This window comes from Odocoileus virginianus, chromosome 12, assembly GCF_023699985.2.
Source record: "Odocoileus virginianus isolate 20LAN1187 ecotype Illinois chromosome 12, Ovbor_1.2, whole genome shotgun sequence".
Lineage (NCBI taxonomy): Eukaryota > Metazoa > Chordata > Mammalia > Artiodactyla > Cervidae > Odocoileus > Odocoileus virginianus.
The window spans coordinates 64,768,186-64,793,320 of NC_069685.1; the positions used below are offsets into that span (position 1 = coordinate 64,768,186).

At 45.5% G+C, this 25,135-nt stretch overlaps 1 protein-coding gene and 1 long non-coding RNA gene across 8 annotated transcripts in view; one reads left to right on the top strand and one right to left on the bottom strand.

The window, feature by feature from the left end:
* The window catches only part of HORMAD2 (HORMA domain containing 2), a 63,354-nt gene extending 51,498 nt beyond the window's left edge, over window positions 1-11,856 (top strand). For all 7 annotated transcript variants that reach the window (XM_020907116.2, XM_020907115.2, XM_020907113.2 and 4 more), the window contains one exon: window positions 10,865-11,856. In XM_020907116.2, coding sequence (XP_020762775.1) covers window positions 10,865-10,969 — 105 coding nt within the window. In that variant the 3' untranslated portion in view covers window positions 10,970-11,856. The remainder of the gene's footprint in view (window positions 1-10,864) is intronic.
* A 9,582-nt stretch (window positions 11,857-21,438) lies between these two features.
* On the bottom strand, window positions 21,439-24,803 carry LOC110146319 (uncharacterized). Its single transcript, XR_011490559.1, has 2 exons — window positions 24,446-24,803; window positions 21,439-22,830 (listed from the first exon to the last, which is right to left on the bottom strand). It is a non-coding gene; the product is annotated as an uncharacterized lncRNA (long non-coding RNA).
* Between the last annotated feature and the right edge of the window lie 332 nt (window positions 24,804-25,135).

Below are 25,135 nucleotides of genomic sequence, written 5' to 3' on the forward strand. Positions count from 1 at the left end.
TTTTTAATCAGATTGTTTTGTTGCAATTGTAGTTTTTTATATATTATGGATGTTAATATCTTACAAGATATGACTTGCAAATATTCCCATTTATTCCATGGGTTGTGTAGTCCATCTCTTGGTAGCGTCCTGTGGCGCACAAAAGTTTTTAATTGTGATGAAGTTAAATTTATCTGTTTTTTCTTTTGTTGCTTGTGTTTTTGGTGTCATGTCCAAGAAAGTCTTGCCCAATCCAATGTCATGAGGCTTCCCCCTTCATTTTCTTCTATGAGATTTATGGTTTTAGCTCTTATATTTAGGTCTTCAGTTCATTTTGAGTTAATATTTGTATGTATGTTTTGCACATGGATATCCAGGTCTACCAATATCATTTCTTGAAAAGACTTTCCTTTCCCCACTGGGCATCTCCTCTGTCAAAAATCAGTCTCCATTGGGCATCCCTTCTGGACATCCTTGTCAAAAATCATTTGACTATATATGTGAGGATTTATTTCTGGACTCTATTCTGTTTCTTGGTCTGTATGTCTGTCTTTAGGCAAATACAACATTTCGATCACTGTAGCTTTGTAGTTGTTTTGAAATCAAAAGTGTGAGGCCTATACCTTTGTTCTTCTTTTTCAAGGTTGTTTTGGCAATTCAGGGTCCCTTGAGATTTCATATGAATTCTAGAATGAAGTTTTCTATTTCTAAAAAAAAAAAAGTCACTAGGATTTTGACAGGGATTATACTGAATCCATAGTTTGCTTTGGGTAGCATTGACAGCTTAACAACATTAGGTCTTCCAATTTAGGAACATGGGATAACTTTCCATGGGTTTCCATTTTATATCTTGCTTAGAAAGGTCTTTGCATGAACTTCCCTGGTGGCCCAGTGGCTGAGACTCTGCGCCTCTTAAGGGGCCCAGGTTCAATCCCCCATCAGGGAACTGGGTCCCGCGCGCCGCAGCTAAGACCTGGTGCGGCCAAATAAACAAACATTAAAAAATGTCTCTGCAGTGCTAAAGCTGTACACATGTTTTTCCATATTTTCTTCTAAGAAGTTTTTCTATTGATACATTTTCTTCTGATAAACTAATTTTAGTTTTTACTTTTGGCTCCCTAAGCTAGCTGGATTTTGTTTTCCTGGTGTGAGAGAGTCCTCCCATTGTGTTGGTGTTGAATTGCTACCCTTTCCCTGATAATCTGAATGCTATTTCTATCATAAATTAAAAATCCTAGATAGTTTGTTTTTAGACTTGCTATTGTATTTTACTGTATTAATTCATATGTCTATTCTTATTGCTATTGTGTTTTAATTACTCTGTGTTTGCAGTCTGGAAAAACAACTCTTTTCCCCCTTCATAGTTCTTCTTTTTCAGTATTTTAAAGATTTTTCTGTATATTTTCACTTCTAGACAACCATTAGAATCATCTTCAGTTCCAAAAGACATGTTAATGGGATATTGATTGGGATTGCATTGATTTGATAAAGTAATCTTGGAAAATTGTGACTTTTTTACAGTAATGGGTCTTTGCGTTTTTGAGGAAAATTTATTTCTAATTTCTCTCCTGTCAGCACGGTCCCTAGGAAACTTGTCTGCTTGGATTAGTCACAGATTGCCTCTGTGAAGCAGTTCTGTGCAGGAGAACTTCAGTGATGATGACAGTGTTCTATATCTGTGATGTCTGATATGTGCTTATTCTGCACTTGAATTGAGCATCCACAGGTGACTTCTGAACACTTGAAATGTGACTAAGCCAACTGAGGAACTGAATTCTAAATTTTAATTAATTTTGACTAAATTTAAGTGGTCACGCATGGCTAATGGCTACCATATTGACAGTGCAGCTTTAGGATGTGTGAATAACTGTGTATTTGAATACTTTTGTAGGTGGTTCAGATAGATATAGCAAAAGAATTACTGAGGTGTGTAAATGACACCATGTAAAGCATTGCAGGGAATCTAAAAATCACATTAATACAAATTAATTCCTAAAGAACTTAAAACCCTATTCTAGGTAAAGGACAAATTGTTTACAAATATTAATGCTGTCAGGAAAACATAATTACAAAAAATGTGCTGTGGGTATTTGCTCAAGAAAGAATATTCATATCAGATTAAAGAAATAGGAAAGACTTTGTGGATGAAATACTTTTAGAGATTGACCTTGAAAGAATTATTCAAAACCTAAGACAGTAAGTATTAATAATAGAAGATTTCTGTCTTCTGAAACGTGGAAGAAATAGAGAAGAGAGGAAAGAATGAGGTGTTTTGGGGGAATAAATGTGTTAGATTCCTAGAGCTGCTGTAACAAATGACCACAAATCTCATGGCTTAAAACATCAGAAATGTATTCTCTCACCAGAGGCCAGGAATCCAAAACTCAGTCACTGGGCTGAAAGCAAGCCATACTTCTCTAAATGATCTAGGGGAGAATTGGTCCTCTGCTTTCTCCAGCCTCTGGTAGCCCTGGCATTCCTTGGCTTATGGCCACATCACTCCAGTTTTTGCCTCAGGGGTCACACGGTCTCTTCCTCATCTGTCAGTGTTCCGGTCCCCCTCTTCTTCCCTCTTGTACGGATACACGTGCTCATGGGTAGGGTCACCTGGATAATCCAGGATAACCTCTTCATCTCAAGACACTCAGGCACCCTGCAGAGACTGCCCCCCGCATGTCTTTTTTGCCGTATAAGGTATTGTTCACAGGCTCCAGGGACTAGGACATGGACGTCTTTCGGTGGCCCTTCTCAGGATCCAGTCTGGCTAGCGTAGGAATGACAAGAGCCGCCCGGCGCTGAATGCCTTGCCTGTGGGAGATGGACCAGCTGCTCCGTGCTGTTTCACGTACTCATTACAAGAGTGCTGTGTGGGCATTAGGAAATGAGAGAGGAATCTAGGGTGACTGTGTTTTCCACCTTTGATGACTGGGAAATGGTGATTAACAGAAATTGAAAAGTCAGGAGGCAAAATTGGTCACAAAGGAAGATTAATGAACTCAGCTTTGGCTGATCATTTGCGGTCCCAGAAGGCTGTGCCCAACAGTGGTCAGCCTCAGACAGAAGCCCAGGGCAGGAGCCCTACCCAGAGTTCTGATGGCTGGGTTCTCCTATCTTTGTTTCCCCTTTGGGTTGAAAGCAGATTATAAAAAGTACTGAATTTGAAGTCATGAAACCTGTGTTCAAGACTTCCACTTACTAAATGTGTGAAGTAAACAAGTCATTTCATTTCTCTGAGCTTCAGTTTTTATATCTGTGAGAGGAATAAAAAGCCCCTCTCTTGTCCTCACATAGTTGTCTCAAGGAATAAATGAGATAACATTTGTGATGTTCTTAGCAAGTCTATTGTAAGCATTCAAATGGTTGTAAAAAGAAGAGCAAAATGTTTAATATGTCAGAGTTACATTTTTTCATTTGAAGGTGCTGTGTCTTAAAGTTACCTGGACCCTAAGCAATAACTATTAGTTCTGAAAGTCCATCAGTGGCTCCTTTCCACTCTGCATGCTTACAGCATGTAAGTGTCTTCAATACCACCCATGACAATTGACTCCCCTTTCTAAACAGATGACCTGAACTCTACTTTATAGGAATAACTAAGCCCATCAGGAACGAATCATTCAACTCCCTGCCCCCCTGTTTAAAGAGGTACCTGCATCTACAGCCACGTCAACCACCTTCCTGCCAAGGCTCGGGTAATGGCCCGTCTTTGATGTGAAGTGAAGACACCCTATCTCTGTGCTCCTGGCACAGTGCCCTCCCTCCTCCTGGGCTCCAGATCACCCAGCCCGGGCCCTGGGGGCCATCTGCATTTGGAGAGCTCACCTCCAACGCAGAATCTCGAAACCAGAGTCCGTTACTGCTCCGTCCACCCTCCCCACCTTGTTTCTACCTCCCACCCCCTCAGCTTCCTCTGTTTCCGTCTTGATCAGTGGCACCATTGACCATCTTGTCATTTGGTTTCACTCCTTTCTTTCCTCTGCCATCTCTGTGCCCATCGCAGTGAATGGCAAGGATGTATCAGGGTCCAGGTTCAGACCGCCCCCCCTCCTCTGCCCTCTGCCCCCATCGCCCGCCCTGGTCTGCCCTCACTGCAGCCCTTGTTCTCCCTTGGATCAGTCCTCCTGAAAGAACCTTACTCTCCTTGTCTCACTGCCCCCGGCTCGCCCCTTACACTGCTGCCGTCAGGACCTTTCCACAGCACACCTGCTCTGAGAACTCTGTGGAGGCACTCCATGACAGCACAAAAAATCCACACTTGGGAGAGCGACCTTGTCTGACCCAGCCTACCGCCCTGTGCCCTTCCTGTCAGTCCCGCTGGACGAGCCCCAGTCCTCCAGGGGTATTCTGCTTCCTGTCCCATCCCTGTGCTGCTTTTGTCTAGAATGTTCTCTCTAATGCCATCTGCCTGGTGAATGTCTGCTCATCTCGCTGTTCTTAGTTCAGGTTTCAATCCTCCTTGAAGCCTTCCCAGGCCTCCCCAGGAAGAACTGATAAGATCTTTTTGGAAGCTTCACCGTACCCTACACATGACTCCCATTTCATCTGCAGCCTGTTTGTTTCCCCACCATAATCTCTTGGAGGACATGAAGTATGTCTTGATCAGCTTCATGTCTTTCGTGCTCAGCACAATATCTGACACAGAGAAGATGCCCCAAACATTGGCTGAGTAAATGAATTAATTATGGAACTTTTAAAGCCACATGATACATTAGAAAATGTGCAGGAAGGAAGAACTGATAGAATAAACTTTAGAGATTAATGGAAATATGTGATTTCTAAGGAGACTACATATTTACCTCCCAAATAGAGATAAACATGGTCCAGAACCCTAAGTCAGTGGGCAAACTCTTCATAAATCCCAGGAAAATGTGAGACACTTCCCAGCACACCAGAGAGCTCACAGCTCCACTGGAGCTGGAGGTCAGCATTCCCTTTAAGCGTTTGGTTTCTTAACCACTCACTCATCACAATGTTAACAACAAGCTCCATTCATGCTAATAGCATTTATTGGATAATCACTGTTGATCTACCTTTCATTGTGCAAAAAAGATACATTTTAAGGGAGAGGATTTGAAACTAACATCACAGCTAAAACTTAGTTATAAGAGCACAAACCCTCTCTGAACCATAAATGTCCTTGATCTGGGAACTTCTAAGTCCAGAGATTCCATACTTAACACTTGATTATATATACATCTATGCTGGCAAGGACTGGCTTTCTAAACAGAAAACATTTTGCCAGATCTGACCTGGCAGATAGTTTTGAAGTAATAAACAAAATTCTCTGCACTGTCACCCCAGGCACAAAAAGTTCTCACGGTATTTCCTGGTTGTCTGGGGCTGCCCACCCGCTCTGTTCCCCAGACAGATCAACCTCCTAATGCAAAGCACGGTGCCCTGACTGCTCTTCTGTGCTGATACTTATCTGTCTGCTTCCCAAAGCCTGTGAGAAGACCATTTGCTAAGTTAATTCACACTAATATCATACTGAATAATAATTACCGGGGAATTTACATTTTTAACAGGAGAGTGTTGATATGTAACGCCTCACCCTGAGGGCCAATCTAATAAAGGGATATTTCTCACTGCTGCGTGTACCATCCATGTCTTTCCATACCTTGGTGCTTCAGACATGCTGAATGAACCTTCCACCTAGACTGACCTCTCTTACCCACTTTCCCCATTTCCAATGCAGTGAACCCATACTTTAAGACCCATCTCAATGTTTCTCTTATGCTTAGGGGCCTTCTCTAAATTCCCCAGGTTGAGCTGGTCACTCCCTCTTGACTTTTTATAAAATTTTGTATACTTGCTGTCTCAATGTCTTTAGTTTTTTATGCATTCTTCAACTGACTTCAGGGTGACCTCTGCCCCCAAACTCCAATGCAGCTAGTAACTTCCCTGTCTAAATCAAGTAGACATATTTCAGTCCTTATCATCCTTGACGTCTCAGCAACCCCTGACACTACAGGGGAAAAAAAGCCTTCATCGCTTTTATTTTCTCTATTCCCTCTTCTTAAACCTCTCTGCCTTGGCTTTCTTTGTAGGACGACCTAGACTTCTCTGTCTCTCGCACCCTTCTTTGTCGGCTCTTCGCCTGATCTCTAAGTGTTGGAGTTCCTTATGGCTGTGTCCTGGCCTCCTTTCCTTTCTCACACTCTCATCTCTCAGTAAGCAAACTCTTCCACACCCACGGCATCAACTAGCCTCCATATGCTGACGACTCCCACATTTACCTGTGCAGCCCAGGCTGCCACCCCAAGCTGCAGACTTCGCACGTTGCTGCCGATCCCCTGTCTCTACCTGGCGTTTCTCAAGTACTCCCAACACAGCAGGTTCAAAAAGCCCATTGTTCTCTGCCTGAGAGAACAGTCCCTCCATCCCCGAGGTTGGCTGAACCAGAAACTGGGAGTCATTGTTGGCCTACCCACCTCTCCTTGACCACTGTGTCCAGCTGATCATCCTACTGCCTCTCCCTTCTCAATACTTCTCTCACTGTTGCCATCTCTCCTGCACGGGCACCCAAGGTTATCACCTGACCACTCCAGTCACGTGACTCACCAGCCTGCGTCCACGTGATGCCTCCACACCCCTTTCTGTTGTTTTTTTTTCCCCATTTATTTTTATTAGTTGGAGGCTAATTACTTTACATCATTACAGTAGTTTTTGTTATACATTGAAATGAATTAGCCATGGATTTACATGTATTCCCCATCCCAGTCCCCCCTCCCACCTCCCTCTCCACCCAATCCCTCTGGGTCTTCCCAGTGCACCAGGCCCGAGCGCTTGTCTCATGTACCCAACCTGGGCTGGTGATCTGTTTCACCCTAGATAATATACATGTTTCAATGCTGTTCTCTTGAAACATCCCACCCTCGCCTTCTCCCAGAGTCCACAAGTCTGTTCTATACATTTGAGTCTCTTTTTCTGTTTTGCATATAGGGTTATCGTTACCATCTTTCTAAAGTCCATATACATGTGTTAGTATACTGTAATGGTCTTTGTCTTTCTGGCTTACTTCGCTCTGTATAATGGGCTCCAGTTTCACCCATCTCATTAGAACTGATTCAAATGAATTCTTTTTAATGGCTGAGTAATATTCCATGGTGTATATGTACCACAGCTTCCTCATCCATTCATCTGCTGATGGGCATCTGGGTTGCTTCCATGTCCTGGCTATTATAAACAGTGCTGCGATGAACATTGGGGTGCATGTGTCTCTTTCAGATCTGGTTTCCTTGGTGTGTATGCCCAGAAGTGGGATTGCTGGGTCATATGGCAGTTCTATTTCCAGCTTTTTGAGAAATCTCCACACTGTTTTCCATAGTGGCTGTACTAATTTGCATTCCCACCAACAGTGTAAGAGGGTTCCCTTTTCTCCACACCCTCTCCAGCATTTATTGCTTGTAGACTTTTGGATAGCAGCCATCCTAACTGGCGTATAATGGTACCTCATTGTGGTTTTGATTTGCATTTCTCTGATAATGAGTGATGTTGAGCATCTTTTCATGTGTTTTTTTGCCATCCGTATGTCTTCCTTGGAGAAATGTCTGTTGAGTTCTTTGGCCCATTTTTTGATTGGGTCATTCATTTTTCTGGAGTTGAGCTGGAGGAGTTGCTTGTATATTTTTGAGATTAATCCTTTGTCTGTTGCTTCGTTTGCTATTATTTTCTCCCAATTTGAGGGCTGTCTTTTCACCTTGCTTATAGTTTCCTTTGTTGTGCAAAAGCTTTTAAGTTTCATTAGGTCCCATTTGTTTATTTTTGCTTTTATTTCTGAAATTCTGGGATGTGGGTCATAGAGGATCCTGCTGTGATTTATGTCGGAGAGTGTTTTGCCTATGTTCTCCTCTAGGAGTTTGATAGTTTCTGGTCTTACATTTAGATCTTTAATCCATTTTGAGTTTATTTTTGTGTATGGTCCACACCCCTTTCTATACAGCAGGCAGAGTGTTGTTTGAGGACAGATTCATTCAATCATTCATAGGAAGAAAATGAATTCAGGCCCTACTACATGCAAGTTGTGACCAAGACAGGCGGTGCCTAACCTCCTGGGACTCTATTAACAGCGCACAGAGGGGCTCTAAGACCGTGATGGCAGCTCTGCGCTCATTCCTTAGGAAGATGCTCCTGTTCCCAGCGCGCGCGTGCGCACACGCACACACACACACACACACACACACACCCACACACACACACACGCATCTGCCGTGATGGGCCATTTGCCATTCGTGGGGGCTGAGAAAACAGTGGGCAGAGTTTGAGACAGAGTGGAGGAGAGGCGGCGGACACTGCTGGGCACAGCCGGGCCCTGGCAGGCGGCGACTTGAACTGGGGGGTGTTCAGACGGTAGCGACCCCCACAAAGGCCCCTCCCTCTCCCAGAACCCCCGATGGTGTACGAAAAGCCAAGGGAGGCACTTTGGACTTTGCCTAAAAGTGGTGAGATGCCATAGGAAATCATTAAACCAAAAAGTAACATGGCCGGACTGTAAAATCTACAGGGCAAGGATTTTTATCTCGTTTGTTCACTAATGTGCCCCAAGCACCCAGAACAATACCACGCACAGCGCTGGCACTCCATTAATAATTGATGAATGAATTTCTATTATGTTGTACTGCCTTATTTTGCAATCATGTGCTTAATGTCTCTCCCTTACAAGATTCAGTCCTTGAAAACAACTGTGTCTTATGCACTTTTACATTACCAGAGACACGGTATTAGTGCCAGCGCAGAACACATTCATTCATTCGGCCAATAATTCCCTGCACCCAGTGATAGGGCAGGAGCAGAGCGTGGGAGTGGACACCAGAGGCCAAGTCCAGAGTGGGGCGAGCAGGGGCCATGTGAGAACTGCAATCAGCCAAGGAAGTCTGGGCAAGATGGAGCTGCAGAGATGGGCCAGGGCCATAGAGAGTGTGGGCTTTGTCCTAAGAACAGTGGGAAGTCACTAACATGGGTGATGAATCAGGAGAGCCATGTAGTCAGATTTAAGAGAGACTACTTGGGCTCCGGAGTGGGAGAGGCAGGAAGAGTGGCAGTTTGAGATCCAGGAGTTAGGAGAGATGATACTGGCCTACGGTAAACCAGAGGCAGGACAAGAGGGAAAAATGGATGGATCTGAAAGATATTAAGGAGGCAGGCTCAGCCGGAATTAGTGACTAGTTAGACGTTAGGGTGAGGATGATGCAGTAGCCATGGATGAATCCCAGGTTTTAACCTGGACACCTCCAGTGGGATGCCTGCCTGGGTGGCTTTGGCATCAGCGATGCAAACTCAGCGAGTTGGAGCACACCTGAAAAATGTTTCTCAAATGCTGCTTTGATGGTATGGATAAATTTGTGGGCTTATACAGTTCAGAACACGGACTATTTATCTATGTTAGGAAGCACCCCAACTGATCACATACTTGCTTTTGAACCCACTAGTTTTCTATAAACCAGTGAACTTCCCAGACCTCACTAGTTGCCTTGTATACATTATGAAGATGTTTCAGTGAACTCACTGCAAGAAAATTAAAGCTCTGAAGCTTGTAACAAAACTCTGGTTGACTCTAGCAAAGAAGAAAAAGAGAACAAAACTATCAAACCATCAGACCAACCTGTACACCCATCTTCTCTTCTTCCCAGTGTAACCTGACTTGATAGAAGTGGGGATAATTTCATTTGAATGGAAAGCATACCCAAGCACATTTTTAGAAAAGCTAGAATTTTACCAAGTACTTTTTCTTATAGCTACACTGAAACAAATTCACCTCCCAGATAAAGAAGTTGGTTTTTGTGCTTTGGGTTTTTATGTTGCTATTTCCTTACCTTTACAGCAGACCTTTCAAACTTTTGTATATCTAAGCAAACCAGTTACTTAATGAGCAGCTCTAATTATTTTCTCAGAGTTTTAGTGTTCCATATAGCCAATGTCTTGGTTTAAGCCAAAGGGAATTTGTGGTTTCTGAGATCAGAAATTCAACTACTTTTTAAAATGCAAAACTGGTGATGAAATTAGGTATTTGTAGAACCAATCTTTGGCTCTAAGTGGTTCTTAGCTGCTTTACTGATACTTCCATTATTTTGTAGTAAAAGCATGCCAACAATAACAACCTGTATCTATAACAAAAGAAAAGAATAATGTTGGAACTTCTACTAGATATTCTGACAAGTCTTGCTTAAAAATATGTATCTTATTCCATTTTCCTCCAAAGAAAGAACAGAGAACATGGAAAAACCTTTTCTCCCATCTAGTGGCTGGAAACTATAAAAATGTCCTCCATGCCTGTCTTGGAATTCCAGGCATTAGGGATTGTCTGACATCGAGTTGTTCGCTCGGTTAAACAAAAATAAATTCTAAAATCTTTACCAAAGCTGAGCCCAATGGAGAAATATATGTCCATGATGATTCACTAACCGAATTCTCTTTAGTCAGTAACATAATTCTCATCAAGCAGAAAGGTGGTCATGGTCCCACCTTGTTAATCTGAACCTATAGTTTAAAAAAGGTAAGACTGCATGGTTCTGGTCACTGAAAAGGTGACGTGAATTATATTTGCCTCTAAAGCTGTCAGTGCCCTGGATCTCTCCTGACCCTTAATGGCTCGTAGTTGGCCCCACCTCTTGACAGCTCTTTTTCTCAAGAGCTGGATGTGCTGAATTCGCTAAAGAGAGCCAAGAAACTGTCCCTGAACCTGGCTGCCTCCAGGGGCCTCAGCTCCTGAGAGCCGGAATGCCAGGCTCCGCTCTGGCCGCAGGGCCTCGGGGCAGGGCTAGCCCGGCCGCAGGAAGGCAGGTTTGGATCCGCTCGCCGCTCAGGGGGTTAAGGCTTGGTCTGTCCTCTGTGCCTTGTACAGATACCAGAATCTCTGCTGAACGCTGCTTCTCTCTGGTGATTCTCACAGATTCAAAGAATGAATTTCGTGTGCAGTCAGCAAAGTTCTGAGAGATCCAGAAAGAAGAGGAAGGTCAGCGAACCAGTGAAAGTCTTCATCCCTGACAGAAAGTGAAACTTGGCTGCCTTTGCTACTTTTATTCTAAAATAAGTCCATTTTGCAACAAGTGTGCATGAAGTGTCTTAGTAGGAAAGTAAGTTTCTATCACCAAAACCCTTTACTAAATGTATTGCTCAACTTTCTGTGTCAATGCACTAAGTGCTGAATGACCAGGTAGGACATGGGTTCACTTGGCCACAAGGAAACGAGGTCACTAGGACTGCTTGGGGCCAGCATTGCTTTGAGGCGGAGTTAGAGATGAGACACCCTTTATAGCTGGAAAAGAACCACAGCAGCTCTTTGGAAGAGAAACAAGCTGTCCTTCTCAAGGGAAAGAGGGTTTTCTTTGCATAATTCAACTCCCCAGGTACTCAGACAACCGCAAAAGGTTTTAACTTGTTGTAACCTGTGTACTGGAATCCCTCTGCAGTTCATTAGAATTCCCACAGAATCACATAGCGTGTGTGTGGCTGTGCTGATCCAGGTGTGATTTCTGTGTTAACTTCAATCACAAGATTAATCAGCTAAGTGTTGGACCAAAATGTAGTCTCCCTGTAGAGTTCCCCAAAGCCGGCCCTGCGCTGTCTTCTGCTAGCCGCCCAAGACGGGAACCAGCTGCAATGCAGGAGCCTGGTTCCCTTCCGAGAGCCCCTGTGGCACACTTCCCCCAACCCAGACTTCAGCTCATCAGTCTGTAACCTGCAGATGAGGCCCCCAGTCCTCCCGTCCTTCTGGAAGAATTCTAATAGACTTAATGATTAGCATCAGATGAATAATAAATGTCAGTGTTATGTGAATTATTTATATACCATAAAATTTAATAATTTAAATGGATAGGACCAACAAGTTAAATGTTGTAAGTGTGTGTGTTTTCTGGTTAAATAAAATCAAAACACAAGGTATTTTTTGGCTCGTCTAGTTTTCTTCATTCAGATCAGTGTAGTGAGGACATCAGGACCTGGAGTGCTTGTTAAACCGCAGACTACTAGGCCTGCCTCATTTCTATTCATCAGAACCCCAGGGGGTGGGCCCTCTGGAGAACTCCCTGGGTTCTAATGCACAGTAAAGACTCAGAACCCAGGGCAGACCTCTGATCTGGGCTGAGAGGAGACTCCCAGGGGCCAGACATGCACTCAAGCCAGCAGCAGCCTGTGGTCGTCACACTCCCCTTCAGGAGGCTCTCCAACTTCCGATTGCCCACAGGCAGCCCCCCAGCTGGGGTCCTGAGCTGGGCTGTAGCCCCAGGCCTGCCAGGGACGAGCTAGTTCCCTTTCCCCAGCACGTGGCGTGTCCTCCCGTGAGCTCGCCCTGCCGCCGAGAGGAGCAGGAGGGGGAAGGTACGGGCTCATTTTATCCTTGAGAGAACGGAGCCTGAGTCAGCAGAGCTTCTTCTGAGAGAACCCTATGAAGAGATTAGCTGTCTAGTGGAGGGATTAGGCTTGTTTTGTGTCTCTCAGAGCACAGAGCTCAGAGCAGACTGGCGAAAGCTATAGGAGGTCACCCATGCTCCGTGTCTGGAGGAACTTACTCCACAGGGTGTCAGAAATCTGACAGGGCGAACCCTGTGAGGCAGTGAGCCTGCCTCGGAGCCTCAGGTGTCTGAACACCAAGCAGCTTCCTCAATACCCCAGGAGGCTCTGATTCTCAGCCCGAGAGTTATAGGCAGTAATTAGTCAATCTGGATTTCAGAGAGAACCGTTTTGTTTAAAAGAGGAATTTAGCTCTCAGTCTATAATTTTCATAAATTTAGCCTAAGGTGGGAGATCCTTTAAGTCAAAGTCTAGAGTCTGAATCTGTCTAGATGGTCTTTTAGTGCTTTTATTGTCTCTGTTAACACCCCTCTCCTCCCGCAATGGATGCCAACAGGCGGGATGTGTGTGTCTGATGGAGAGAGACAGAGAGAGTGTGTGTGTGTTTCTGTGTGTATGTGTCTCAGCAGCAGAGAGAAGGTGCTGGACCCGTGCCCTGGCTGGGCACATCAAGAAGGAGACGCGTTGTCAAGAGGATCCGAGAACCATGAAAACATGAACTCGCTGATTTGACACAGCAGAGCTCAGAAGTTCAGCCAGCTATCAACATGGGAGGGTGTTCAGTTCTATTTACTGGATGATTTATTGGGATGCGGAGAGAAAAAAAAACAATCCTTTTTCTAGCCTATTCATTTCTGTCCTTAATAATAACCGAATGAATAACCACAAGTTCATTAAGAAGCTAGAAGTTCAGTGAAAAGAAGGACAACTCAGACCCCAGCTGGGGAGCCTAAACCACAGTGCTCTAGCCATTCCCCCACCCCAGCAGCGCCGGCGCCCGCAAAGATCTGCTGCAGGTCGCCTGGAAACTGGGATGTCGTTAAACTGAAATCTATGCAGGGGAAATTTGACTTGGGCTGCCTGCGGTTTTTCTGTCTTTACAGAAAATTGGTCTAGCTGGAAAGAGGGTTGGTGCAGCTCATGACTGCCACCAGCCTTTGAAGCCAGGCACCGAAACCACACCTTCATTTCCCTTCTCGAAGGTCCCTCTGGTGTCAGGGTCCTTTCATTCTCCAGCTCACCTCTACCAGGAAGAGACTGGGAAGATTCACCAGTGTCAGAGTGACACTCACACAAGTTCAAAGTGGCGCACGTTTTGCTCTTTTCATTCACGTTTAACGGGAGGATAATTCCTTTGCAGTGTTGCGTTGGTTTCTCCCGCACATCAGCATGAATCAGCCGCAGGTGCACATGCGTCCCTCCCTCTCGAACCTCCTTCCCACCCCACCCCACCCCTCGAGCTTGCCGAGAGCACCAGGTTGAGCTGCTTCTGTCCCTGCTGTGTCCGTAAGTCTGTTCTCTATGCCTGAATCTCTATTCCTGCCCTGCAAATAGGTTTATCAGTACCGTTTTTCTAGATTCCACATAAATGTGTTAATATACATTTAAAAAAAAAAAACACTATTAGAGCCAGTTCTCAGGGTGTCTTAACATTGTCAGTTCACGGTTTCAAACCCAGTAGTACTGGATCTTTAGAGATTCCCAGTAAGTTTCTGGACTTATAGTGAAAATAATTCTCAGTGGCGATCATTCTCAATCAGAAAGAAGACCCAGATGATAAAATGAGACCCGCACTGTACAAGGCACTGAGCACCCCTCCCATGGCATGAGTCTGAGGTTCTATACAAATGAGATGCCTCTGTTTGCTCCAAATGTATCCTCTTCAGAAATTATCAGCGCATATATATATATGTATTTTTAAAAGAATATTTTCAGTGTGGTTGTGTGTTCGTGCAATGAGGCCCTGGCTGAGACTTGCTATGTTAGTTTGCAGTCTCCGTTAGGATGAGGGCCTTAATTAGTGGGCTCTTTGGTTAGGCAATGGTAAAGCCAAAACCCTACGCAGAAATGGAAAGACCTGAGGCGCTAATCGACTCACATCACTTCCCCTGGGTGGCTGTATCTCTGCAAACAGGGGGTGTCAAAGTCGTCGAGACTGACTCTTGGAGGTGGCAGACTCACGCTCACCAGTAACCGACTGTAGGAGAGGCAGAGGGTCTACTGACCTCTACAACCCAGCCGGAAGTTGGACATGAGATCTGCTCAATAGGACCCCCCTGGGGACAAGCCTCCCTAAACACTTTCATCCGGTCCTAACTGTGCCATGAGGTTCAGCTGTAAAAGGTTTCCCCGAGACAGGAGTGGTGAGGCAGGCAGATCCAGAGAGCCAGAAACAGCCGGGACAGACCGCTGGGGCAGAAAGCTGGTCTAAGAGCGAGGTTCCTCCCTGGGTACCGCAGGACTGCTGAAGGCTGGAGAAGTCTGGGGCATCTGGGTTCCGTCTGAATAATTATTGGTCAGCTCCAGGGTAAGCAGGCAAATTTAGGTTTTCATCTTTCTTTGAGCAAGGTTGTTAAGGTAAAGGCTAGGGTATGGCTGCTGAACCTGGCTGGCATTTCTTAGGCTATTTCCCGGCTCCTGCTCGGGTTACTCAGGATAACAGTACTTCAGGCGCCTACCTACTCACACCCTTGTGAGGATTAGGCCAGGCAACTCAAGCTAAGTGCCCAGCATGTATACAGCTGGTGCTCAACAGGCGTTTGTCGCTTGTCCTGTTTTTCGCTCTTGGCCTGTTCTGTTCCTTCATGTCAGGAGTTCAGGGTCCCAGCGCTGCTCCTTGCCTGCCCCTGAGATCCTGCATCGACACCCGCTCCACGCTCCCGACTGTTTCTCCCCTCTCCTTTCCCAAATCCAGACTCTTCCCCTCAAGACAGTCTGATGGGAGCGACGCTTCAGATGAAGCTCAGTGGGCTGCCCTCCCCACATCTGCATTTTAAAATGGAAGCGTATTTGTAAGAAAAGCGAATCTCATGTTGGGAATGCGAAACGAGGGGAGACTGAGGAAACAGGGGAGAAGAATGTCTAAGGAGAACTTCACAGCTGTCTGCAAACTGCGAGGCCAAGTCAGATGAGGGAAGCACAGACCCAGTCTGGGTTGTTCCAAAGACAGAACACAGATCCAGTAGGAAGAGGCTGCAGGGAGGCAGGTTTGGGCTCCACAGCTGGAGGACTTTCTCCTTCATGCCCTAGAACGGTGCCTGGCACAAGGATGTAATGTTTCCATTATTAAAACTGTCAGCCCATGACTGTTTCTGGCTGTAACGAGTTCCCCATCACTAGAAGTGTTCGGGTTGAGTTGACCAGGAAGTTGCTCTTTGGATAAGAATCAAATCAAATGAGGGGACTTCCCTAGTGCTACAATGGCTAAGACTCTGTGCTCCCAATGCAGGGGCCCCTGGTCAGGAAACTAGATCCCACATGCTGCAACTAAAGGTCCCACACAATGAAGACTGAAGATCCCACATGCCACAACTATGGCCTGGTGCAGCCAAATAAATAAAAATAATTTTTTTTAAAAAAAGAAGAATCAAGTAAACAGAATATTGAGGGCTCTCCTAGCTGTAAAGTTCTATGACATTGTTATTAAAGGTAGAATTTCAACAGAGATGGAGCAAGGAACATTTTCTAAGTCCTTTTCCCAAAAGACAGTATATTGAAGTGGTTAAAGCTGAGGGTTCTGCTGCCATACGACCCAGCAATCCCACTGCTGGGCATACACACCAAGGAAACCAGAATTGAAAGAGACACATGTACCCCAATGTTCATTGCAGCACTGTTTACAATAGCCAGGACATGGAAGCAACCTAGATGTCCATTGGCAGATGAAGGGGTAAGAAAGTCGTGGTACACATACACAATGGAATATTACTCAACTACAAAAAAGAATGCATTTGAGTCAGTTCTAATGAGGTGGATGAAACTGGAGCCTATTATACAGAGTGAAGTAAGTCAGAAAGAAAAACACCAATACAGTATATTAACACATATATATGGAATATAGAAAAATGATAACAACGACCCTATATGTGAGAAAGCAAAGGAGACACAGATGTAAAGAACAGACATTTGGACTCTGTGGGAGAAGCAAGGGTGGGAGGATTTGAGAGAATAGCACTGAAACATGTATATTCCCACAGGTGAAACAGATGACCAGTCCAAGTTCGATGCAGGAAGCAGGGCACTCAAAGCTGGTGTGCTGGGACGACCCAGAGGGATGGGGTGGGAGGGAGGTGGTAGGGGGGTTCAGGACAGGGGGACACATGTACACCCGTGTCTGATTCACATCAATGGATGGCAAAAACCACCACAATATTGTAAAGTAATTAGCCTCCAATTAAAATAAATAAATTAATTTTTTTTTTAAAGTTGAGGGTTCTGGAGTTTGGACACTGCCTGGGTTCAAACCCTGGTCGTTCTACTTCTGAGCCGTGTGACTCTGGGCAAGCTGGCTGCTCTCTCTGCACTTCAATTTCCCCCATGTGTAAAAGTGGGGGCCATGATAGGGTCTCCCTTTGGAGTTACTGTGAAAACTGAGTGAACTGATTCAAGTGAAGCACTTAGAAGAATGCCTGGCACAAAGAGAGTTCACGCTTCAGACACATTTGGGATGAGGTATTATCCGACACCCTTGCCACGGTGCAGCTTTCTGCGTCTTTTCAGTATGTGGAAGGAAGTCCCTTATACCATAATTGCCCCTGACCTTGTGTTTTCCCTAAATCACAGGCCAGCCCCGGCCACTGTAATTAACCCGGGCCCTTTGCATCTCCTGTCAGCAAGCTTTCAGGCTGAACGAGCACGCAGGGCCCCTGACGCACCGTTTGTGAAGGATCGCGCGGCAGAGACACAGCCCTGGACACCTTAACCCTGCTGCCTGCCTGGCAAGTGGTGGGTGCCCGGTAAATATTTGTTGAACGAACTGACGAACTCGGCAGGGTTCTTGTCATTGCCTACGTTTTATTTATTTATTTTTTTGATTAGGTAATTCATTCACGGGATCGAACATTCGAAAGGAACAAAAGGCTATAGAACGAGACACATCCCTCCCAGCCCGTCCCGAGGTCCCCTCCCCACCGGTGACTAAGATAACCACTTTCTCATATGTCTTTCTAGAGCTATTTTAGGGCCTAAACAGGTAAACCTACTAGCATATGCACGTCTGTTTCTTACCCTCCTTTTTAAACAAACGGCCACATACGCGTTCCAGGTGTATTTATTGACACGGTCACGGAAGTGAGGGTGAACATGCGCACACAAAGAGGCATTAGAGGAGAAATTGCTCAGAGACACAAAATCAACCAGGCAAACGCTGCATTAACCCGACGTCGAGAGGTTACACGGCCTGGGCTGGTATACGGAAGGGGGTGATCAGGGAAAGAATGCTCCGAGTTATTTTTTTTAAGTTTACACCAGGGTAACGGCCGCCACAATCAAGATACAGAGCATTTCTGTCACCCCCAGAAGTTCCTTCACGTCCCTTTGTGGCTGGGCCCCACCCTGGACCCACACACCCATCCTCTGCTCTGTCAGAGGTTTTCGGCTTCTGTCTCAGGCCGGCGTGCGGCAGGGCGCCCTCCCCTCGGCAGAGCTAATCGCGGTATTAGTCAGGATCGCTGGGGCTTGCTCTGGGCTGGGCGTTCTGCTGAGCACCCGCCCACTCGTGCTCATTCATTTAATCCCCCCACAACCAAAGGAGGCAGGTCCTGCTGTCAGCTCGATTTCAGACGAGATGTCTAAGACACAGAGAAACGAAACCACTTGCCCAAGGTCACACAGGTTTTGTTGTTCAGTCTCGTGGCCCACTCTGCACCCACATGGACTACAGACGCCAGGCTTCCCTGTCCTTCACGATCTCCTAGAGTGTGCTCAAACTCATGTCCATTGAGTCGATGATGCTATCCAACCATCTCAGCCTCGGTTGCCCGCTTCACCTCCTGCCCTCAATCTTCCCCAGCATCAGGGTCTTTTCTGAACCCAAAGCAATGTGAAAATAATCAGGAAAATACTCAGACTCCAGCAGAAAGACTTCATTACTATTTTTTTTAATATTTATGTATTTGGCTGCTCCAGGTCTTAGCTGCAGCATGTGGGATCTAGTTCCCTGACCAGGAGATCAAACCTGGGGCCTGCTGTGTTGGGAGCACGGAGTCTTAGCCACCGGACCACCAGGGAAGTCCCAAAAAAGATTTCATTACTATTTAACAAGATCAAGGCGGGCGGGGTTGGGGGGACTCCTGAATTTTATGTTACTCTAGAATGGATTTGTCCAGCAGCCTCAAGTGTACTTTAAGTGGCTCGTGGCTTTCTTCACAGGCATCAGTCAGTCCGCAGGCAGCGTGCACATTCACCACGCCGCTCTCTTCTAAGAAATTACAGCATTGAGAACTCTCTCTTAATGTTAAAGAGCTGGTGTGGTCAGGGTATTACTGAGAAGACAACTATCTCTGACTATCTACAGGTCCAAGAACACGCATGTCATTCTGAAACCACAAGGAATGTGGTTAAGTCCCCCGGTCACATCTCTCAACAAAGATTGATCTGTTTCACTGTTGCCTCCAAGGGCTTTTCTCCTGGACTAAGATATTAATTCATAATGATGTCTGCTAATGGGCCTTCCCTAGAGAGGAGCCTATTAAAGGAATTAATTACACTGCAGGTTCAGAAACTTCCTGGCACATAATGAAATGGCTCCCCAGCTGAAACAGTCTGAGAAAGAAACCACCGATCTCAATCCTGAGACCAGTTCCTATAAAGGGAGAGGCAAGTTTGCTCAGATAACTGCAGATTCTGGGAGAAACAGGACAGTGAAAATGTTAACAATGAAACCAATGTTCACTCACTGATGTAAGTGTGCTAAGCTGCTTCAATCATGTCCAATTCTTTGTGACCATATGGACTATGGCCCGCCAGTTTCCTCTGTCCTTGGGATTCTCCAGGCAAGAATACTGGAGTGGGTAACCATTCCCTCCTCTAGGAGATCTTCCCAAACCAGGGATCGAACTGGAGTCTCACGTCTCCTGCATTGGCAGGCAAGTTCTTTACCACTAGTGTCACCTGAGAAGCCTTCACTCACTGATGGGGTTTCATTAAATATAGATCATATTTTTCTAAAAATTTCTAGTTCTTTATTACCTCCTCTTATTTGAGACCTGTGTTTGCCACTTATGAATGTTGCCTATTAACCTTACAATGCAATTTTAATGTGTTTTCTTTTTAACAGGAAAATAGTTCTTGGGACTCCTCTGGTGGTTCAGTGGCCAGGGTTCCCCACTCCCAATGCAGGGGACTCAGGTTCAATCCCTGGTCAGGGAACTAGATCCCACATGCTGTGAGTAAGACCCGGCATAGCCCAATAACTAAAAATAAATATTTTTAAAAAACTCAGTTTTCTCCACTTAACATAGAATAAGTGATAGTGGACCTAGGATTGGGAGAATGGATACATGCATATGTACGGCTGAGTCCCTTTGCTGCCCACCTGAAACTATCACAACACTGATATTCAGCTATGCTCCAATGCCAAATAAAAAGTTTAATAAAAAAAGAGAGAGAGAGATGAGAGACTTAGGATGGATTATGTTTCATTCAAACTCATGAGAAAGTGGTAAAATTACCCTCTCTGGAAGTCTAGATTGGTTTCAATGCAGCCTAAAGCCTGGGGAGTAGATTAGATGACTTTCTGGTCTCTCATTCCTCTGTATGGCCTGTGTCACACAGTCCAAATCTCCAGAAATGACAACAGCAGAAGAAAGAGATAACGGCAGATTAACTATAGCGCCACGTACTGATAAGCCACCAATTTGTTGGTTTCTAGGTAAACTGAGGGAGGGGGACAGGGAAGCATGATGTGCAGAATTGACTAGAGATCCTGTCAAAGTCGGTTTTAATCGTAATCTTGGTTCTCCCTTTATTTCTGGACAAGGCCTTTATTTCCTCTCTTTTTATGTTCCATTCGCAGCAAAAAGTAGACAGCGACCACCTAGGGTTTTGAACCACCAAGAGGTAGCAGCAAGGGGTGGTGACCGTTCACTCTAAACACAGCCTGGTGCCTGATGGAATTCCCCAGTCTGGGCTCTGGGGTAGTTTGCAGGGAGGGGAGGCGAGCTCTCTCGGGAGCCCAGCCCGAAGGATTGTGGGCATCAGGAGAAGAGGGTGGCAGAGGATGAGATGGTTGGATGGCATCATCTACTCAATGGACATGAGTCTGAGCAAACTCCAGGAGACAGTGAGGGACAGAGAAGCCTGGTGCGCTGCTGTCCATGGGGTCGCAAAGAGTCAGACACGACTTAGTGACTGCACAACAACTAGAGAAAGCCTGATCCTCACGAGTCAGAAGGGACCACACCAGTCCTCTGGCCCCTCCTAGTAAGAGACTGAGGTTACTGTTGAGCAAAAGTGAGATTTATCTGAACCCAGTCTATGGTCAGCTGTAACATGGGCTTTACTTGGAATGAACTCAGCCATAACGATGAAGCTCAGGGGAAAGGGTTGGTTTTTTTTTTAATTATTATTATGAATGAAACTCATTTACAGTTACAACACAGAGAATGGTCATTTGCATGCTTTAAACTCTTTAGCAGATAATGGTTACACACTGTGTTAAGTGACTTTGAAAAGTTACAAGATGATTAAACACTGTCTGGCAATTGCTTGGATTTTTAAGTGTTTCTTAGAATGGGCAAGCTACATAAAACCTAACCAAGTTCCAGCTAAAAGTCTAACAGTTCTGATGGAAACTGTTAAAACAATTCTGCAAAAAATGACAAACAGCTTCAAACTGCCAGGTATCAGTATTATTGTAATATTCCCTTTATCAAAAACCTATAACTGAAATTTATAGGTAAGAATTTACAGTAAGCAGCAGGTACTTGGAAACTTGTCAGTTAAGATTTCCCATTAGAGAAGAGATTCTGCTGTAAGCTTTTTAACTGTCTAATGTCAGAGGGAAAAAAAAACAACTTTCACAATTAGTTTCTAAGGAAATTATATAAAAGTCATAATAACTAACAGGAAAAGTTTTAAATTGTCATTTCCAATAGGACACAACCTCCTCAAGAAAACACAACCTGATGGGTTTGGTTTTTTTTTTAGAAGACTGTATATAAATAAAAATCAAAATCTATATTCTTTATATATTTCTAAAGAAAATAGTTAACAAAATCACCTTAAAGTGACTTCATTTCCTGCTGCTCCCCCAACCTCCTCAAAACTGAGAATATAACAAATATTTGCATAGGTTTATTATTCACATTTAATCATGAATAATTCACTTTGTACAGACAGCTGGGTAAACAAGCATTTTGGAGTTTCCTTTTTCTAGAATATTTTCCCCTTGGCTGAAAGGAAGCAGCTTCAATGTGGTTTTACATGGTTTTCAGTGCCATCCTGTCCCCATCCTCCGAGCAGGAGGATTCCCGTTTCATGCATTTTCTTTTTTTTTTCTCCTTTCTTTCTGTCAATTCTTAGGCTACAGTTCACAAACATACACACACATATATTATTATTAATTATTATTATTATGAAATGAAAAATGCGCTCCACCACCCAAGTCCGTGGTCTGCAAAACAAGGGAATGGTCACAGATGTACTTTTGGGTGGATCCTCTTCTGAGTGCTGGGAAAAGATCTCCCGAGCCCATTCTGCCTCACTCTGCCTCGTCATTAGCTCCTTCACCTTCTCCTATCAGTTCATGACCAGTTTCACAATTACTTGACTACCTGCCACAAAGCCGGCTCCCATTTCGCTCTGTTCCTCCCAGGCTACGTGAGGAAGTGGCGCACGTAGCCCTGCACACAGGCTGGCCCCGGGCATTTCAATCTGGGCGAGGGGGCGCCGTTTACTGAAGGTCAAGGATCCTTCCAGCTCTGCAGACGTCACCAGCCGGACCGTGATACTATAACCTGCGGTTGGGGAGACAATTAGGCTTGCCGTCACTCGGCTCTGACCAAACGGGCGGCTGCGCTGGGAGGGGGCGGAGGTCACAGTATACCCCTGGGAAATCCCTGCTCTTTGTCACGACCCGGCAAAGAGCTTTGAGAATTTTAGCCACCCAGCCAGTGCCACGTGTCCGCCCTACCTGTGTTAGTTGAGGGCAGACACGGGCCTAGGGATACATGTACCCTCTCTTCAGCAGTCCGTGTCATAAAGCATGCACGCCATGGCCGAGAGCATTCCGGAGAATGCCACATCAGCCACGATTCGATAAATCAGAAAAACGGTACTGATGAAAACACTGAAGCACCGACTTGCAGGGCAGCGATGGAGACGCAGACATAGAGAACAGATGGGGGGGCGGAGACGGTGGGCCGCCTTGGGAGGGTATACACACACAGTAGCACGTGTGAAACAGACGGCCAGCCGGAAGCTGCTCTGCAACGCGGGGAGCTCAGCCCGATGCTCTGTGATGACCCAGGAGCGGACGGTGGGCTGGGAGGGAGACTCAGGAGGGAGCGGGTCCATGCATACATTACGGCGGATTCACGCCGCTGCCCGGCAGAGGCTAACGCAACACTGTAAAGCGGTTATACGCCAATTAAAATTTAAAAGAAAGTAAAAATTGTTTTCTTCATCGAACATGCTAGACACGTTCTAAGCACTTTACACACATAAACTCTTTAATTCCTATAACCACCTTATATAATAGGTACAATCCTTACCCCCACTTTACAGATGAGGAAAATGAGGCACAGAGAAATCAAGTAATTCGCTGACCGTCACCACAGGAAGTGGGAAGGCCAGGACTCAAACCAGACAGTCTGGCTCCAAAGTCTGTGCTTTCACTCACCATGCTCTGCTGTGGGTATAAATCCCAGCTTACTGTAAAGAGTTTAGAAAGATAAGAAAAACATGAAGAAGAGAACAATTACTCCTAGTCTCACCAATTTTAGACTATTTCCTGTGTGTGTGTGTGTGTGTGTGTGTGTGTACAAAAGCATTTAACTTAGTGGAATTTCTCATCAACTCCCCTCTTACAATTTTCTGTATCTTATGAATATTTTCTCCCATGGAAAGATATTAATTTGATTGAACATTCAATTTCCTGGGTCTACTTTGTAAATACCCACCCAGTCAACTTTGGAAGCACTTATGATTGGAGGTGAGTGGGGGGCAGGGAGCTACCCACTGGCACTAGTGGTGAAGAATCCATCTGCCAAGGCAGGAGATGCAAGAGAAGAGGGTTTGATCCCTGGGTCAGGAAGATCGCCTGGAGAAGGAAATGGCAACCCACTCCAGTATCCTTGCCTGGAAAATTCTATGGACAGAGGAGCCTGGCGGGCTACAGTCCAGGGAGTCGCAAAGAGACGGACAAGACTGAGCAATGAATGGAGCGCACCCACACATATGACTAGGGGAGGGGGAGGTCGGGGGCAGCTGGTTTAGAAGAGGCCTTGTTTCCCCAAACCAAAAGAACTTCTCTGAAAATGGACTCAGCGTGGTTTAAGTGACCTGAAAAAAAAAAAAAAGTGTTGTGTCTGGAAACATAGCGTGACTTTCCCCTTCAAAGCGATTCGTGTTGTGTCCACTTCACATTGTTCAGTTTCCTCCGGGGCGGGGCAGGGGGAGAGAGCCTGGGTGCACAGAAAAATGTAGGCTAGTCAACAGGAAACCCGAAGTCCCCAATACAGCACAGCAGCCTCTGATCACAGCCCGGCCTGGCTGCTTTCTCTTTTCTTTGACAGGTGTTGCAAAAATAATAATAAATGCTCCAAAGAACCATTTGCCTGGTAAACAGAACTGTTATTAAAAACTGGCATCATATACCAAGACACTGAAGAGCAGCCTCGGAAGCCAAGGCGGTCGTGGTCACTCCTGGGACACGGTGCCAGCGTTTGGCCAAGTCACGTGCCAGCCCGTCAACAGCCAGAGAAGTAAACAGCTCAGCGATGGGGCTGACCTAACCTCAAAACCTCTCGGGAGCACACGGAAACTGGCTTGAAAAGACCGTTTCTCTTTTTCCCCCTCCTTGTTAATTGAATTTCTAGCTCTAATTACAACGGCAGAAACAGAAAACAATATTCTAAAGGGGAAGTCAAAGAATGACCCGTTTCTGAAAAAGCCGAGTCACGGAGTCGTCAGGAACACACGGGCACCCACCCTCACTCTTTCCCTGAGCTGACTTACCCACCTACAGATGAGGCCGCTGAGAGCAGGGGGCGGGCCCAGGATTTTCAGAGGGCCCTCGCTGGGAATTACTCTTGCGTGCACATAAATTTCCCCAATAAGCACCTTCTGGAGTTTGCATACAAAGGAGTTAAACACTTCGGAGCTTCCTGTCCAATGTTCTAACTTGAGTTGTGCAACCAGAAAATCAGGTAAGCATCTCGACGGCTAGGTCAAACTTGACTTTTTCTGGAAACTAGATCTCCCCAACTTGGGCTCCTAAATCCACTGCCCTGTCTTTCTTTTAAAAGATATTTTACCCATAGCCATTGGTCCCAGATCCGCCTGGAGCTAACGAGGCAGGAGCTGTCTGAAATGTAAGGTGCAATACCAAGCAGCCAAAAGGAGAAAATGAAATTTTTCTTTGACCTTAAAATTCAGGTCAGATCTGTTTCCTCTTCCTTTCCGTTGCAAGTGTTTTGAAAACTAGTTCTACTTCTCTCGGTCTGAGTCTTCCCATCCCAGGGGAATGACAAGGCACTGGGACAGGAAACTAACCAACTCTTCTAACCATCAGCCTGGGAAGGATGGAGGGTTCCCACTTCTCCCAGATTCCATAGAGCCTCCTTCAGGAAGGGGTTGATCTGGGAGAAGTGAGAGGTGAGGACCAGACTAACAACCTGTCCCTGGAGAGGACCTGGGCAGATAAAATAAC